The sequence below is a fragment of the Achroia grisella genome, unplaced genomic scaffold (genome assembly GCF_030625045.1).
Source record: "Achroia grisella isolate CSIRO2021 unplaced genomic scaffold, CSIRO_AGI_Agris_v1 utg900, whole genome shotgun sequence".
Classification (NCBI taxonomy): Eukaryota; Metazoa; Arthropoda; class Insecta; order Lepidoptera; family Pyralidae; genus Achroia; species Achroia grisella.
Window position 1 is genome coordinate 461,221 of NW_026713059.1, and position 18,236 is coordinate 479,456.

At 31.6% G+C, this 18,236-nt stretch overlaps 1 protein-coding gene across 1 annotated transcript in view; it reads right to left on the bottom strand.

Annotated features, from left to right (window-relative positions):
* Positions 1-431: 431 nt before the first annotated feature.
* Positions 432-18,236, bottom strand: part of LOC131853248 (glycine receptor subunit alpha-1) — a 54,134-nt gene continuing 36,329 nt past the window's right edge. The window contains exons 4-10 of the mRNA XM_059204090.1: positions 17,492-17,646; positions 9,663-9,818; positions 8,865-9,005; positions 7,084-7,313; positions 6,106-6,272; positions 5,086-5,275; positions 432-581 (exon numbers count right to left, since the gene is read on the bottom strand). Of these exons, the coding sequence (XP_059060073.1) occupies positions 432-581; positions 5,086-5,275; positions 6,106-6,272; positions 7,084-7,313; positions 8,865-9,005; positions 9,663-9,818; positions 17,492-17,646 (1,189 nt within the window). The remainder of the gene's footprint in view (positions 582-5,085; positions 5,276-6,105; positions 6,273-7,083; positions 7,314-8,864; positions 9,006-9,662; positions 9,819-17,491; positions 17,647-18,236) is intronic.

Below are 18,236 nucleotides of genomic sequence, written 5' to 3' on the forward strand. Positions count from 1 at the left end.
ATTTATAAATCTTAAACGTGTCACTGGAAATTAAAATCAGTGAAATAGAGAATACATGGTTATTGTTGCTGACGTACTGGCCACATACTTTTATAATTCATATATTGTATTTTTCTAAAGAATTTTATTACATATTTTTTGTATACAGAACTTTAATATCAAATAAACATTGTGACAGACAACAACAGTTATAATTTAAAAAAAAACTTGAATCAAACACGCAAACACGCGCGAAAGAGTTAACAAAACAAAATAGTTACATGTAATCACGATTGCGCGCGCTGGCTTCCCGTGCTCTTAATCGCGTGTAATTAAAAAAAAAATGTGAAAATTAAAAAAAAAGTATGTGTTGTAAAGGTAGCTAATATGTAGGATTATACTTAAATGGTACATTCACTGAACTGATGGCGGGCTCGTGGATGCTCTAATTGTTATGATGATGTCTTCGTCTTCAGCAACAGCACCGGCCAGTACATAGTCACGAAAAGGAGGAATAAAGCGGGAAACACCACGCGAGATAACTTGTCTATCTCGCGCCACAACACTCGCTCTTGTCCAGTGTCGGCGTCCAACCAGGCTACCTGGAATAAAATAATGTAATGTAATAATAATAATAATGAGTAAATAATAATAATGAATTACACTAATAATGAGTGCGTAGCGATTTCTATGTTAATTATCGCATGCCTCTCACTTGATATAATTACAGTAATTATTTATATAAAAAAACATCTATTAATAAGAGCGACACGCAAGTTTCTTGCTCATTCTTCTGGCATTACGAATGAGTGGTAGAATCAAAATATGACTATTCAAAAGTGCTTGTAATGAGTTTATTTGAATAAAGATTATTTCTATTTCTATTTCTAATAACAATAGATAGAATTTAGACAATGCACACAGCGCCATCTAGTCCCAAGTTAATCAAAGCTTGTGTTATAAGTATTACATAATGGATTTAAATATGTAGAAAACGGCTAGACCAATACAAACAATCATACTCATGAATACAATTTTTTATGTTATGCGGAGAAATTGAACCCGCGTCGATTGGAAGTAAGGCGGTATGCTAAACCACTAGACTACCAAGGATACGAATAATTAGAGAAAGACTAGAAAAAGTCATCTGCGTATGTAGCCTAACTAAGCAGCATGTCGCCAGATAGCTTGCATTGTAAGCTGTATTTTGGTTTCATGGTAAGAAAAAGCAGTGAAATTACAGGATATGAGACATACCCTCAGGATAATAACAATAATATTCTCGGACAATTCACACAACGAATCATCCAATCCCAAGACAAGCAGAGATTTTGTTATAGGTACTGGACAACTGGCAGATATACTATATCTATTTTTTTTATTTAAATAAATACAAAAAATATATAGAAAACACCCAAAGCAATACAAACAATCATACTCATGAATACAAATATTCGACCGCTGCGAGGAATTGAACCTGCGATTAATAGAAGGCGGTGTGCTAAACCGCTAGACCACCGAGGTCGTCGTTATACATCGAGTGACTTACTGTAATTACATACAGTTAGATAGAACGATATTTTATTATTCCCTCCAAAACATAATACAGTAACAAAATTACAACAAACAGATCAAGAAAACAAAACAAAAAGGATCTTATCTCTAAAAGCGATCTTTTCCAATCCAATAATCTCTAAGAGGTTTATTATTTTTATTCTTTTATTTCTTTTCTATCCTTTATCTTATGTATAGAGAGCTCACAAAGATCAACGCGAATAAAAAACCCGTGGTACAATGTGAAAACATGTGAACAACCAGGAAAATAGTGGATCGTATTTGTATTGTAATCCAATAAGGAATCGACAATACTATCATAGGGGCAAATTACTACAATTTCTACGTATTGAATATATATATATCTTATATATAAAATTCTCGTGTCACAGTTTTCGTTCCCATACTCCTCCGAAACGGCTTGACCGATTCTCATGAAATTTTGTGAGCGTATTGAGTAGGTTTGAGAATCAGCCAACATCTATTTTTCATCCCCCTAAATGTTAGGGGTAGTTCACCTCTAAATTTTTTAACGTTTGCCGGGACTGCTAGTATATATATATGATACTGTACATATAACAAAGTGCTGTTAAATTAGAAGTAAATGGTTTTGTATGACTTATTCTATTCTATTATATATATACGGTACAGATACCAAGATAACATTTATTTTAATTTTTGTCTGTCTGTCTGTCGGTCTGTTTGTTCCGTATGTATTTATACGTAAAAACTTTGTATTCGTTTCTAAGAAAATTCTGCGAACGGAGGAGTATGAAATTTCACACACTTACAGTTTATATAGAGGAGTGCAGATAGCTAATATATTTTTTTAAATTAATCTTAGAAATATATTAAAACAATAAAAAATAAAAATACACACACCACCATATATTTGACACGTACATGCGCATATATACTGTTTTGTTTATTGTTAAAGTCTATGGTCAAATTTATAATAGATTAATATTATTTGTCTATAGCCTCACTTAATATTAAATTAATTATGGTAGAAACTTTAGCACTCGGCGTAGTAGTCGCCGTAAGTATGTATAAATATAATGACAACAATAAATAAAATGTATTATTATATCTGATGACTACCTCAGTGAACTAGCATCCGCTTTACTTCCAATTGACACGGGTTCAATTCCTCGCAAGATGCGAACATTTATATACATGTATATTTGTAAGTTTTCTATGTATATTATGTATGTATATTAAATAATATTTAATCAAATATTAGTATTATAATTAGTTGTTTAGTTAAATTATAGTTAGTTTATGTAATACAAGCAGTTTGTTTAACCTGGGATTAATAGCGTTATGTAAATTGTCCAGGGTTTATTATCAATGTATATGAATAAATAAATAATGTTAATTTAAAAGTTCGTTGGAGAAGCTCTATTTTAATTTAGATTAATAACACTATAAGTCCTCTATTTAAGCATGATGTTTCAAAACAGAGGTTAAATCGTTCGAATGAAAAATATATTTTTCATGTCCTTTTTAATTTAATGAATAAGCTTTCTGAAGAGTTCGGTCCTGATGACAAATGGTGAGTTTTAAGGCGAGCAATTTTAGAAGATATTGGCTTTCCAAGGACTAAAGGAAATTGTATTAGTTAGGGTATTGACTGAGGGTCTAGACTGGCTATTTTGGTGAATGAAAATAAGGATAATGTTCTTACAGGGCGAGGTCCATGACCATTATTTGTCGATGAGAAACTACTATATTAATAGTTATATTATACTCATAAATATGATACTTTGTATGTTCAGATGATAGTTACAGGAGCATGTTTTTTTATAATTATATTATTTGACGGCGTCGGTGGTTTAATGGTTTAGAACACCGCCTTACTTTCGATGGTCGCGGAGTTCATTTTCACACGGTTCAAACATTTGGATGATCTGATACAAACATATCAGATTAGGCGCTTTTTAAGTATATTATGTAAATATTTACAAAAAAATGTATCTACGTGTTCTATCCATTGTCTAGTATACATAAGACTCTGTTTAGCTTGGAACTAGATGGCGTTGTGTGAATTGTTTTAAGATACTAGCATTATATTATATATATTTAACTAATTAAATATATATAATATAATACTAGTATAATACATATAATTAACATTTTAAAATATAACTGGAATTTAGGCTGACAAAGATTTTTTTTATGTGTGGAAAATTGTATGAAAATTGAATTTTTTATATTCTAATCTCATCTTATTAATTTAGATTACTAGTTGATCCCCCAAACGTTGTTTTTTCAATTAAATTAAAATGGCTATTAAAAAATAGGGGTTGATGGTAGAAGGGTGAAAATTTAAGGTTATATATAATTTTAAATTCCATATAATAAATAAAAGAAAAACGTCCATAAATAAAAAAAACATGTTAGGAGGATATCTCTTATCACTGAAAAATAGGTAGTAGCCGATTCCTAGACCTACTGAATATGCATATAAAATTTCATAAAAATTAGTCAAACCATTTGGGAGGAGTATGGTAACTAACATTGCTACACGAGAATTTTGTATATATGATTATAACCATCATAATGCATTTATATCGTAATATATTACGATTCCACTGTTATTTTTGTGATGTATTTAATTATGTTTTTTTTATTATACCGTCACGGTGTCAGTATCGCAGTCGCATCGTACAGTCATACTACGTACAGTCTATGTAAGATTTCATTTATATGCGGAATGTAATGTTACGGGCTTGGCCCATAACAAATTCTATTAACTTACGTAACTGCGCTATATCTCTTTGATTTCCCAAATCTCTAGAGCTGATTATTTTTTACTAGTCTTTTGTATACGTAAAATTACCTCATATTATTATATATAATGGATTTTTATATACCATAGAGGCTGCACGATACGTAATGTATATGAGGTTTTATATAATAAGAAATATTTATTACTAGCTGTACCTGCGATTTCGTCCGCGTGGAATTTAACGTTATTGTTCTAAAATAAAAGTAGCCTAAGTTACTCCTTATTACATCAGCTCCCTGCCAATAAAAGTCCCGTAAAATACGTCCAGCCATTTCAGAGATTAACCGGAATAAACAAACCGACAGTCAAAATTAAAAAAAAATATATTTTGGTGTTTTTATATTCATATGTATGTAGTAAAGAAATTCTATAGTATTGATAAGTAGGCTCTTATACGCCAATCGAACGGCATTGTCAGTATGGGCCGTAAACGGTACCAATATTTGTACCGTGTGAGGAATCGAACTCGCGACCATAACTAGTAAAGCGGTGTGCTAAACCGTTAGACCACCGAGACCGTCTTAAATATAATTATTAGCATCCAAGTTGGAAATATACTAGGACCGTTTTTTCAATTATAGTCAACAGAATATTGGTGATGCAGATTTATGTATAGCTTTGTGCTGAGTTGATTGCCACTTCATCTTTGCGACGTATAAAGCCATCTCCATTTTTTTAAATTTGTACTAAAATGGAAATGTTTGTCAATGATTGATTGAATTTATCTAAAATTCTTTATTCATTCTTCTTCTACTTTTTACCTGTAAAATACTCTGCCGTCGCTCAACACCGACTAAATGCGGGTTGCTGTGAGGTGCTGACGGCGCTGGATGTACAGCAGGCGTGGCCGCCGCCGGTGACGTTGGTGACGTAATATCCACTTTCCGGCATCGAACTCCGCTACCTTCCCATGCAGCTACTGTGCCGCATGAACCTTTCTCCCCATTCAATCTCTGTATACAATAATCATAATTAACTTTGACAATTAACACAGCGCCATCTAATCACAAGCTAATCAACGCTCTGCTTACCTTGTGAATTTCACAAACTAGATGGCGCTGTAAATTTGACATTGTCTATTACCCATTTTATAATATTGAGTAATAGACAAATTCAAATTCAAAATATGTTTTTTCAACTGATAAATATTTTACAGAAACATTTAATTTTTGTAAAAATATATATAATTTATATAGGAAATACCCAGACTGATACATACATTTATACTCATTAATACAATTGTTTATACTGTGCGAAGAATCGAATCCCCCTAATCATAAGGCAGCGTGCTAAACCGCTAGACCACTAAGGCAGTCTCAAATAAAATATTACTTCACGACTTTAATTCCACATGGAGTAGTCAGGGACATTATTATTAATTGACGTTATCACGGCGAACGTAAGACTACACATGCTCATATTTCACTAAGTATATTTAATACGGCGGCAATAAGTAAATTCATTACGGCAGAGACCGAATCTACTGCTATCCCTCCAACTATAATTACATATATGACAAAGTTGATGCTTGACAAATATATAGTATACATATAGTTGCATCAAAAAATTTAATATAGCAACCAGTTATTTAGTACCGGTAGGTCTATTCAGTTTGATCGGGTCCATCGTATGGCAGGGAAGGACTCCGAGCAGTTCCCGGGACTTGAGACCCGGGTATAAGTTTACGGGGCCCCTTTGCTAAGGTACGTCAACACTTACCTTACCTCTAATATTATCTGTGTAATTTCTAGGTTATCTATAATAGGAAAGCTAAACTAAACCTAAATATAATGCACTTTTTTCTTACCACTGGAATAATTCTCGGCAGGGCTTCTTGTGCCTTGCTTTTATTCACCTGGTACTGCTTATCTAATACTTTAACTACTACGAACTCTCCAAGAGCTGCAAACACGAACATCATACATCCTGCCATCCATAGGTCCAGTGCCTGAAAACGATATTTTCTTTTATTTTATCGAATTAGGTATTCTTTTTCGGAAATCCATTTCATTACATAATAGATTTATATTATTTTGTTTAATTCTGCTATCAGAATTATTCAGTACGGAAATCCGACCACTGCTACTGGCAGCGTTATGACCTCCATTACTAGTGATCAAATTCCTGTAGGAATCTACACCCATATTGCGACAAATGTTTCGGCTCTGGACGAGACATTATCAGGTAACAAATAGTTCGAATATAACTTGGAAGCCTTTTGACAGGTCGTTAACCTGCAGTTGAGAACCCCGAACAATCAAGACTTGGCTTTGGCTTCGAAGCTTCCAGTATTAGTGGGTAAGTTTTCGCATTAAATATTTGTGATCGCATCAATGCTAATGATAGCGGAATTAAACAAAATAACATAAATCCCCTAAGTAAAGATATATCTCATTTAATGGAATTGTACACCCGTCTACAGTAACGGTATATGCAGGCAGAGAGAAGGAGGTAGGAGACACTTTTGCATATACTGTTTTTAAGAAATGAATTAGTTCCTATCGCTAACAATCCTTTTTCCTCCTGAAAAAGATACTTTGTAAGCATAATATATTAGTTCGGCTCTGTCTCTATTTAAAGGCAAGTCCAGTGAATAAAAAAAAAACGTCGAAAATAATATAAATACATAATGATGACTGTTAGCCCGATTGGCGTAACCAGAAGCATTATCAAGTGGTTTTGAATACTCTCAGATAGTTGACAACGTCTCTGATTATTCTAGGATTTCAGTCGTAATAATATCCTTCTTAACAACTCACTTTAACGTATGCCACTGGTGGTATATCAGCTCGTAATCCTGTGAACATGGTGACCAGGGTCAACATGCAGGTGACTAGTAAGGTGACTCTCCCAGGGATGGCATCTAGGTCCAGCCAGAAGCTGAACCAGGACAGCATCACGACCAGGGACGATGGTGCGAAGGTTTGAATTAGGTGGTGACCAATCTGACGCTCGAATCTGAAGTATACTACTAATCTCGAGTAGTTACCTGAGGAATAGATAGTTAATAATGTTTATTTTATTAATATTGAGCGAAGATTATCATTTGACAGAAATTCGATAATATTAAGAATATTGTTAAATTTTGGGATTAAAAAAAAGCTTTGGGATAAAAAGTATCTCATGTCACATGAGACACTTTTTATCCCAAAGCTTAATTCAGGTAATAAAACATGTATTTACATGTTTTATTACCTGAATTGTCACATAAGATACTTTTTATCCCATCTTCATCATTTTTATCGCATCTTTTACATGGACTGTGTGAAAATTGATATGGTAGAAAAGGAAATGAATAACTAGATTGACTGCGAATAAGGATGAACGGAAGAGAGAAACATATCACGTCGACTCCAAATGAATGGGATAAGGAAGAAGGAGATAATGATGAGTAAAAGATATTCAACTTTTATAATTGAATGATATTCTCTTATCTGTGAATACAATAATAATATTATTCAAATATAATATATTTTTGATAAGATTTTTTTCATTCTCAATCTATAGATTTTCAAAAACTACGTTTCGTGCCTCGATATCTTCTTGTGATAAGACAACTTTCCGAATGAGTGGTACATAAAAAAAAAAAGTATGATTTAAGGTGCCTAAATTTAAATTTATTTTAATAAAGATTTTACCATTCTATTACATATAATGATATGTAATAGAAACAAATACAATGGGGTTTATTCGTAATTTTTTCTGGAAGAAAATTTCTGTAAATAATATGGTAAATGAGCTATATATATATTATATTAATATAATATATTATATTATAATAAGAATAGATATAATATAATGTTTCCTTTTGTTTTCTTAGACTAATTAATTTACTTAGTTCATAATTTCATTGTTTGTTATTATTAAATAAAATATAATATTTTTATAATTATACCTCTATGTCTTCTTTATATAAATATTATTTTGTATGGAATTAACAAACCGTCAATATAATACAAATTCCTAGAATAAATTAATTAAATATATATCTGATCAAAAACTGTTGACGTTGATCTGTGAAGGTTTTTATTGACAGAATAAACTTCGAATGTATATAATTGGATAAATTACACAATATAAATCTTATGTTATTTTTTTGCGCAATTTCCTAGTATTACTTTTACTATATCTGTATAAAATTAATTGAAAATTCCATATTGGAATATCGTTTCATAATTCCATATGGAATTTTACTAATTTTATAAATGTCAAAGTTTGTAGGTATGGATATATGGATGGATCCATCATCCAGGATGGATATGGAAGTTTCAGGCAGCAACTACTGAACGGATTTAGATGAAGTATAACAATAATATAGGTTATACATCAAAATAACATATAAACTATAATTAAATAAAATATGCAAATTGGGCGAAATATAATGATAAATGTCAAGTATGTGTGATGCAGATGAGGTTCTTATGTAGAACATAAGATTTTTTTTTAATAGTAGTTTATATGTTATTTTGATGTATAACCTATATTATTGTATCAATATTAATAAATATTAATAATTATTTTGTATTACGTTCAGACATACCATCCTTGTCTATCATATATCCGTTTGTTTCCTCCAGGCGCAGTGGCTGCCCGATGTGGTACTGCAGCAGTTTCAGTTCAGGGTTGATGGTAACTCCGGACTCGCTCCACCGGAACCTTACCTTCTGATTACTGTAGGAAACTAAAACAAACATTAATTCAAGTTTAAAGTGAATCGTGTATATGTAGGTTTATGTGATGCTAAAATTAGTTACTTTAACAATATATTCAATAATGTTAGATACTGTTTTGAATTTGACGCGATCATTATTTAAACGCACAATTAAAGTTAATTGTAAATATGGGGAACTCAATAAAAATAAATAAAACATGATAAGATCCTGTATTACATAATCTTATTTCCCCATTGATTAATTATGATTTCATTGATACTACTAGTGACGGAAATTTTGTGAAACGACGGCTTTTGTGGTCTTGTGGTTTAGCACGCCGCCTTACTTATAATGGTCGCAGGTTCAATCTCACATGGTACAAACTTTTGTAATCATGAGTATAATTGTTTGTCTCGGTCTGGGTATTTTCTATGTACTCGTACATTATGTATGTACTTATAAAAAAAAAGTATATACTATTACCTACATCACACTAGGGACTGAATGGCACTTTGTGAGATGTCCTGAGATATTATTATTGTCATTAATGTGATTTATAATTTAATTTGTGAAGAAATGTATTCTAGTCATATTTCCTTTCAGCTTACGTCAAAAGCATAGTGAATTTGTCAGCATTTGATAAATTACTACCGCATAACATTAAATTTAATGATATAAGTACTCACAACTTTCTATATAAATAGGACAGGACTGTATATCCATCGGGTAGAGTTGAAATTCCATCTGGCAAGCGATGATCGCATGCATTCTGGCCGCGTACCTCACCGTTTGGTTCCTGTACAATGTCACTGAAGAAAATTTGTGCGTCAACTCCGCGATCTCTGCAATAATAATCAAGGACATCATAATACCTACTTCACACTTGTTTTTTACTTAAACGGAATGGCAAACATGCTGATGACCCACTTCAATGGCAATCTTCGCCTATAGGCATGTAGGGATGACGAAAATCATGTCGACATGTGATGGTAAGGTATTCCTCATGAGTTGCCAGTCCGAAGGACTAAGTTGAACATGTCTCCGACCCTATAATATTACTGCCATACCTCTCACCCCCCTAACTGAAAATAATTTACGCAAGTTGATTTGGTTTGCTGTTTGATCATTGCATTAGATATAAGAGAGGTGCCCATACAATCGACTTTAAACTAAGTCTATTAATAATTATAATCAGCCACACTTTACCTCAATGATAATGACGAGTTCATTATGCGATGACAAAATAGTCTATAACAGATTTCGATTTATTGGCAACATTATAAAAATAGGATTTGAACCTGCTATCTGACAGTCATTTTCACTGGGAATTAATATTGTGTATTGCAGGAAAATAGTAATATAATTCGTGAAAGAAATAGTTCGATAAGTGCTAATCTATAAAAATAAATCTAAGTGAATTTGTGATATAAATGTGCCATTCCTTTGATAATATTGAGTTTATAAATTTTTATTTAGTGATAACTAAAATACAATATTATGCTGAAATCTCAAATAGTAAGTGCTGATTTTCATTATAGTAGCTACCAATTTAGATATAATAATGATTGTAATCATTAAGTATCAATTATTCATTAATTTCAGTTAATTTTTAAAGAATTTCTATATTTAAACTATTTATACTACGATGGTGGCAAACAAGCATACGGCCCATGTGATGGTAAACGGTTACCATAGCTTATGGACGCCTGAAATACCAAATGGTATCGTACGCGTTGCCGACCCTAAAGAAACCTTAAAATACCCTTATTAAACACAATGCTGCAGTCTCTATATAAATAATAAATCAGTTCATCACTACTTAATTATATATACCGATATGATTATATAGGTATTCATAACTAAAAACTAAAAACTATAATCATATTTAAATTAATGCAAAAAGATAAACCATGTATAAAAACTAAATAAAAAAACAAACGCTGATGTTAATGACTAAAGTTTGCATAAATATTGTTATTTCTTCATTAATTCACATGACATAGTTTTAATTTATTATTGAAATAGAATATTAATTAAAGGAAATATCTAAACAGCTTCAAACAAAGAAACTATAAGGGGCAAGTTTATCCAGTGTACGGGTAGACAACAGCCAAGGGTTAAGAAGGAACTCATTCATTTCCCATTGAAAGACATCCTTTCCAAGATAAATATATCTTGCCTGTTAATAATCGCCCTAGTGGGAAAATGGAGTCAATAGAATACTAAACGTGTGTATGTGATTTATTAGCGAGTATGTGAATGAGGTCTTTAGGACGATGTGAAATAATGTCCGAAGTCTGAATAATTATCTCCAGCTACGAAATATATTAATGATGATACTGCACGGCAATAACTGATCATGTACAGGATTTTCATTCAATGTTAGACATAGACACCTATATAAGTGTACTATATAAATAAACGGACTTATTAAAAAAAGAAATTCAATTGAGTTCCTTGCCTGTTCTTTTCAATTGAATCTATATACTGAACTGGATCGTAGGGAAAAATAATTTAATATTGGATCGATCTAATAACTGAGTGTATTACAATACATTTCTCGTATTTATATCATAACATCAAATATTAGGCTACAATTCAATTGATACTGCGAAATAAAAGCTATTATATTCAAAGGTACATTTGTCCATCCGTTAACAGTATTCTGAGAAGTTAAAGTTTTGGGTTGGAATTTACAAAATCAGTAGCATTTGAGAATAATACCTACATAAATCTAGAGATAAACCAAATAAATCGCCGGTTTATTGCTCATCCATCTGGTATTTAGACGATATCTAAAGTTAAGCTATTTAATTGTTTTGTTTGTAGATATTATTGTTAAAGGAGAGGAAACTGTTTTGACATCAAAGCCTTTATCTGCGATACTATTACAATTTTTGATACTAATTAAATATTATTGTCATAAACTATTGTAAGTAGATCTTTATGTAGTGTAGGGGACAAATGAGCTTCACGTGTAGGTAAGTGATTACCGCTACCAATGAGCACCTCCGCAACAATATAAGGCAATTGCAAGTACATTACAGGCCATTTAAGAAATAATAAGCTCTTTTCTTGAAGGTTTCAATATCGTATCTGTTCGGAAATACCATTGAATGTGATTCCACAAAGTGGTTTTGGGTGGAAAAAATACTTTAATTGGTTGCTTTGGAATACTTTAATTGTTATAATATTAAGTTTCAATAAAGAACAAAGATAATGAGTAAAATGACGTCGTCGGTGGTCGCGGTTTAGCACCGACGGCAGTACCGATGGTCGCAGGTTCGATTTCTCACACGATGCAAACATTTATATTCTTAAGTATGATTGTTTGTATCGGTCTGAATATTTCCAATGCATATAAAAATGTGTCTAAGTATATCTACCTGTTGTCTAGTATCCATAACACAAGTTCTGCTTAGTTTGAAACTAGATGGCGCTGTATGAATTGTCCAAGCTTATTATAAAAAGTACTGAGTATCAGTACGAATATGAGTGCAGAGTGTCTTTAGAATACAAAATTGTGTACATATGTAACGTCATAAAGTATGTTATTTTTAAACTATCGTGTTTTTAATATATAATATTTGTATTGTTAACCGGATCTTAACATAAACAATTATATGGAAACCTAGTCGAAATATCAAAAGAGGTAAGATATATCTTTATTTGCCATAAATTGTTCGTACTAATACCCGGCTAACAGCTAGAGTCTTGGTTCATACAATTACTTTACTTTTATAAAATCATGCAAGTTAATTATTTGCATCGTGATTCTAGATGAGATAGTCAGAAATTTAATTCATTGTTAATGTGCTAGCAAGTGAAATAACTGGCTTATATTTTGCTGGATATGATGCGAGCAGGCGCTTGGTTTAATTTTTATGCTCAAAAGAAGGCTTCAACAACGGCACAGAATTTTAAAACTTATGTTATCTAAATAAAGAATTTTCAGTATTGAATTTCATTCATTATTGGTATTTTAATCGCCAGAAAGTCAGTCAGGATTTTAAACTGACTCAAAATTTTATAGAGTCAGAAAGTATTGAAATCATGACTTTGGCGTTTATAATTTTAACTAGTATACCTAAACTTTAAAAGTATATTGATCAACCCGAATATTTAGGAATATCCAATTAGGCATCGAATCTATTAGATTTATGAATGTAGTTTTAGCCATTAATCTAAACGCAAACTTAAGGAAAACACAAGTTTGGTAACAATAACAATTTAATCTGACAATCCTATCTATCTTGTAATAAGCCTTTTTGCAGGCTGCTGTTTTTATTTCAACTTTAACAGAGTCCGAGTAAATAACGGTTTAAAAATCTAAATAATTTAATGACTTTATAATTCTACGAATAAAATGAATAAAGAAGTAAGAAAGTGTTTCACTTCCGTAGACTTTTCTCTTTGAGTTACAAAGAAAAGAAATATATATACATTTTTTATTAGAGAGCAAATAAAGCACTTGTTCTTTAAATTAATAATCATTATATTATATGTAGATATATATTATTTTCTAATGCTGTTCGCTATCTACCAAATTTTACACTATTTTCTATTGCAATATTCACATTTTCTCTTTCAATATATTAAAACCGATTTCTAAATTTGTGGCAGTGACGTGCAAGTATTTATAAAATTTGATACTTATTTACTACTATATACTATAATATTTCGTTACTTTTCGATGTGGGTTTCTTATTGCTAAATGTGTTATAAATTTTATATCAGTAACAAATTATGGTGGATATAACTAAGCTATGCTCCAGTGATAAGTAAATTATTTAGTGATGGCGAATAATACATAATACGTTGCGCGTGATTTTGTTATCTGTGTGTGGAATAAACTATGGGAGGTATCCTACCAGCCGATTGATGCCGATAATGCAAAGCTCCTCCTAAAATTAAAGAGCTCATTAAATTATCAACTAATACACAAAACTTCATCCAATGTTAATGCTGGAATTATTCTAATTTTAAATTTGGAATTGCTACTTAAAATTGTGGCTTCACTTTTATGTTTTACTAATACCAATTCAGAACAACGTTGATAGAAGCGAAATCGTGATCTAATGGAAAATTGCCAAATAGATGTTATTTAGTCGATGTATTTGCTTTATTGTTGTTAAAATAAAACAAACACATGATTTGAATGTTTAAATATACATTGACAACTATTTGATGTATTTTCGATTTTGATTCGATCACATTGAATCTATACAATCATTAGTCGATTCCAGAAAAAAACTGTAACAACAATTTCTTGATAAACTTTGTTTAATGTTTATATAGCTTATATGAACCTTTTAATTATAAATAAATTCAATTAATTAATCATAAATGTGAATATTTGTAGAAATTATGGTTTCGTTTTATATTTTACATTGTGATAAGTACATAGATGTGCTTTGTGGCAAGCAGTGATAGCAGCTTCATAATGCAACGCAGTTGTTAATAATTTTTTACAAATTCAATTATGTATAAATTATTTGATAGTTGCAATTTTGTCATTAACCGTACTCGATTCGTGGCTATAATTTGTTTTGTTGTTGGTCACACATAATATAAACGTACGTTTTATCGCTGTTTATCATGAGAACGAAATCGTTATCAGTAATTAAATAATGCTTACGAATGTATGCGTAATTAAATTGGAAGTACGTATATCTTTTGTTTAAGAAAACATTAAGAAACAACTAATCTCGTAAAAGATTACTTCGGGTCCTTTTCACTAGGATTTCTTGCTAAGTGCTTTGAGTATAAGATTAAATATCTAGCCAATGTCGACTTTAATGCTCTTAATAAGAAGGGTGGCTACTTAAATTAGATCAAAAGAAAAAGGGTCTAAGCAGGATTTCTCGCTCGCAAGAACATCCGTTGTACAGACAGAAGACAGTGCCTAAATAGCGTTACTTTGTCGTGTTTCGGCGTTAAATAAAGCCCGTAAACTCCTTAGAGAAAAAGATTAGACTTTGTGGTGTGTACGTGCTTAGACACGCATTGTAAGTGTACTTGAATAGACGATATCAGTGTTGCCAGATTTGGGGTTTCTCTTAAATTTCTTGAAATTTTATAGACAATGCCATAGCAGGAGATAAGACGACCTCAAATATCGTGATCTTTTATAGGTAAGATCGCAGCAGGAAGAAGACGATTAACAGGTAGAACTCTTTATTACCCTATACCCCATAGACTCCATGGCGGAGTACACATGTAATTTAAATTAAAGTAGAAGGTTCATTGCACTTGTGTACCAAAAGTGCAGCCAGTAGAAACAAAAGGTGAGCTGTTGTGAGGTGGATTGTGCCAGTCTCCTCCACTAGATACTGATTATTTCTCTCTTACTTAATGAATTTGTTTTATTTTGTTTAATCAAGGAATTAAGCAAAATAATACATAATTCGAGAAAATAAATATATGATTTTATGTTAACAACGTCCTGAGTAAAAAGAGAATGCAAACGAAAAGTTAATTTATAGAAATTACAAGGTATGGAGTAGAATTACGAGGTATGGCCATCATATAACGAAGCGATATCTGCGGAGTTGTTTGTATTGATGGTTATCATTTAGTATTAATTAGTAATAGAAATAGTATTATTTAAAAATGTGAATACTATTGGAGCAGAGAAAAACTGAAAACGAGATGGATGGATTGTGTGAAAGATGATATAGCAAGAAAGAGAGTAAACAACGAGAAGACTACGAACAGGAATGAATGGAAGACAAGAACATATAATGCCGAACAAATTAATGGTGTAAGGAAGAAGCATGATGATGATGATTTACTATCAATTAGTTCAACAACATTTTTGCTATACCAGTTAGTCGTAGTCTGATCGCCGAACAGTCAACACTAGGCTTCCAAATTACATGCAAACTCTATTAATTGCCTAATGATGCCTCGTTGATGAGGCGAAACACGTGTCGCAATATGAATGTAGATCTAATAACGGTTGGAATTTTATCACTAGTGGGGAAGGCCGTAACATTTCTGGAAGGGGTGACCAGGTTTCTGCACTGAATGTTTATGGTCTCACACATGCTAATTGTGCCGAATTAAACAAAATAATGCAAATCCAATAAGTAATGTATTTGAGTTACAGAAAAGAAAGCTGAATACAGCATTTTAAGTGAAATGAAATTAATCTAACTATGTAGCGAGTTAAACTGTAAGTACTTAGGAATTCAGGGTATTTAGGAAGAAATGGGATTATTTCCTGATATGTTTACTTTGCCGAGAGGCGTTTAACAAGTTCGTACAGATAAATACGGAATATAAACATGTAATGTTTGCAATGTTGCCAGAAAACGAAGTTGGAGATTTGAGATTTCAATAAGATTAATGTTCACCAGGGCCCTGAGTTAGTGGAACAACTTGGCACTAAGTTATTTTTGCTTGTAACTTATCTCTAGTACTTACTAGTATTTTATCTACTCTTATAATATGAATTATCGTAGTTTATAAAGATGTTGGAATGTTTACTTCTCTTTAAATTTTTTTTATTTATTATGTTGGCAAACAAGGATACGTCCAATCTGAACTGGTTTAATGCTTAAATGGCTGAACGTATTTGACTGAAATGTTGTATACAAATAAAGCATGTAATTGAGTCGTTTAGAGGATATTTTTTAACGTAATTCACGCAAATAATACCTTGATATTTAGCCAGTAATATATAAATGTAATAGTGAAAATGTTTGGCTAATTTAAGTTACTGAATCGCGTTTAAAAGATTTTAAATAAAGTATTCATAGACCGTATCCTAGATTAAGAGATAGGATACTTAAAGTCTGCTCACTCGTCTCCAATCTAAGATTGCCTAGAAAAAAAAATCGATATTTTGTTATTAGGCCGCCCATTTTTACCGCTGTATTTTATTTTGATTTATTTTTTTATGTTTGTATATACATTAATTTATGTAATTGTATGTCTTATTATCTTATCGTATTATTGTCATTAGTTTATGTAAGTGCTGAAATTTAATTAGGCAGAATTAAGTTTTCAATGTAGTAACTATTCTATTATCTACTTCATTACTCAATTTTCTTAATTTGAAGACGCGATGTGACTACGGTACGGCGTGTCTTTAATCATATAGACGCAAAACGGATTATGAAATTCAAATCCATATTAACGTTAACAATAACAAAAGTGTGTCTGTCTTTCTGCCTGTTTATTAACTTTTCAAGAGTAAACGGCTGAGTGAATCTTAATGAAGGAAGAAGGAAGGCATGAAGATGGATTGTATCTTGAAAATGAACATAGGCTATCTTTGTCTCAATAAAACGGACAATTTCGCAGGAAATAGCTAGTGAGTCAACAATATATATGTACGTAATAATCATACAAAAACACCTTTATAGCATGTCGCGTTTTGACAACTTATTTGCACAAATTATTAACATTTCTTAGTGATTTCATCTTAACAGTAAATTGTGAAATGATAAGTAGATGTCTGGTGCCTAATTATATTTAGGTGACTTAAAAAAAAAACAAAATATAGTACCTGTGACTTTAGAATTTAAGAAGTAGGGATCCGGATGCCACAGATTATCGAAAAACTCTGGTGGAAGTGTCACGTGATCGTCGCCTTCTTCAAATATGTCTTCAGGCAGTTGCAGCCGGCTTTCGCTCCAAGTTTGTCGTATGAACATGTCGACTCTGTAAATGGGATAAAAATGTAATTAGTATTTATTTAAGTCATTATTATTGATCTCTGATTAAATCTGATTTAATCTTATTGTGTTTTTATATTTGAGCCTAAATAAATTACTGCTGGTTGGTAGTTTGTATCCACACGTTTCGACTAGTAAAATGTGAACTTACAAGGATTGTTTAAAAGAGCAACACACACGTTTCTTGCTTATTCTTCTTGTGATGAAACAGCTTTCCGATAAGCGGTAGATTTAAAAAAAATGTTGACTATTCAAAAGTGCTTAAATTAAGTTTATTTGAATAAATGATTTACTATTCTATTCTATTCTAAAGTAATTCTATTGTAACATTATTTTTAAGGATAATTTTCATATATAAATTACAGGATAAGATGCATGACATCTTACTCCTCTAGAATGGAAATACATGAGTAATAATATCATGGCTGTCACATGATAACGTGAAGTTGTAGTGCTGATCATGTATATAGGCCTATACGGTTATCACTTGCCACTAGATAGAGCGTCAGCTTATTTGTCATCTATACATATTAATAAAATCGGAATGTCTGTTTGTAATATTGAAATAACCGTTTT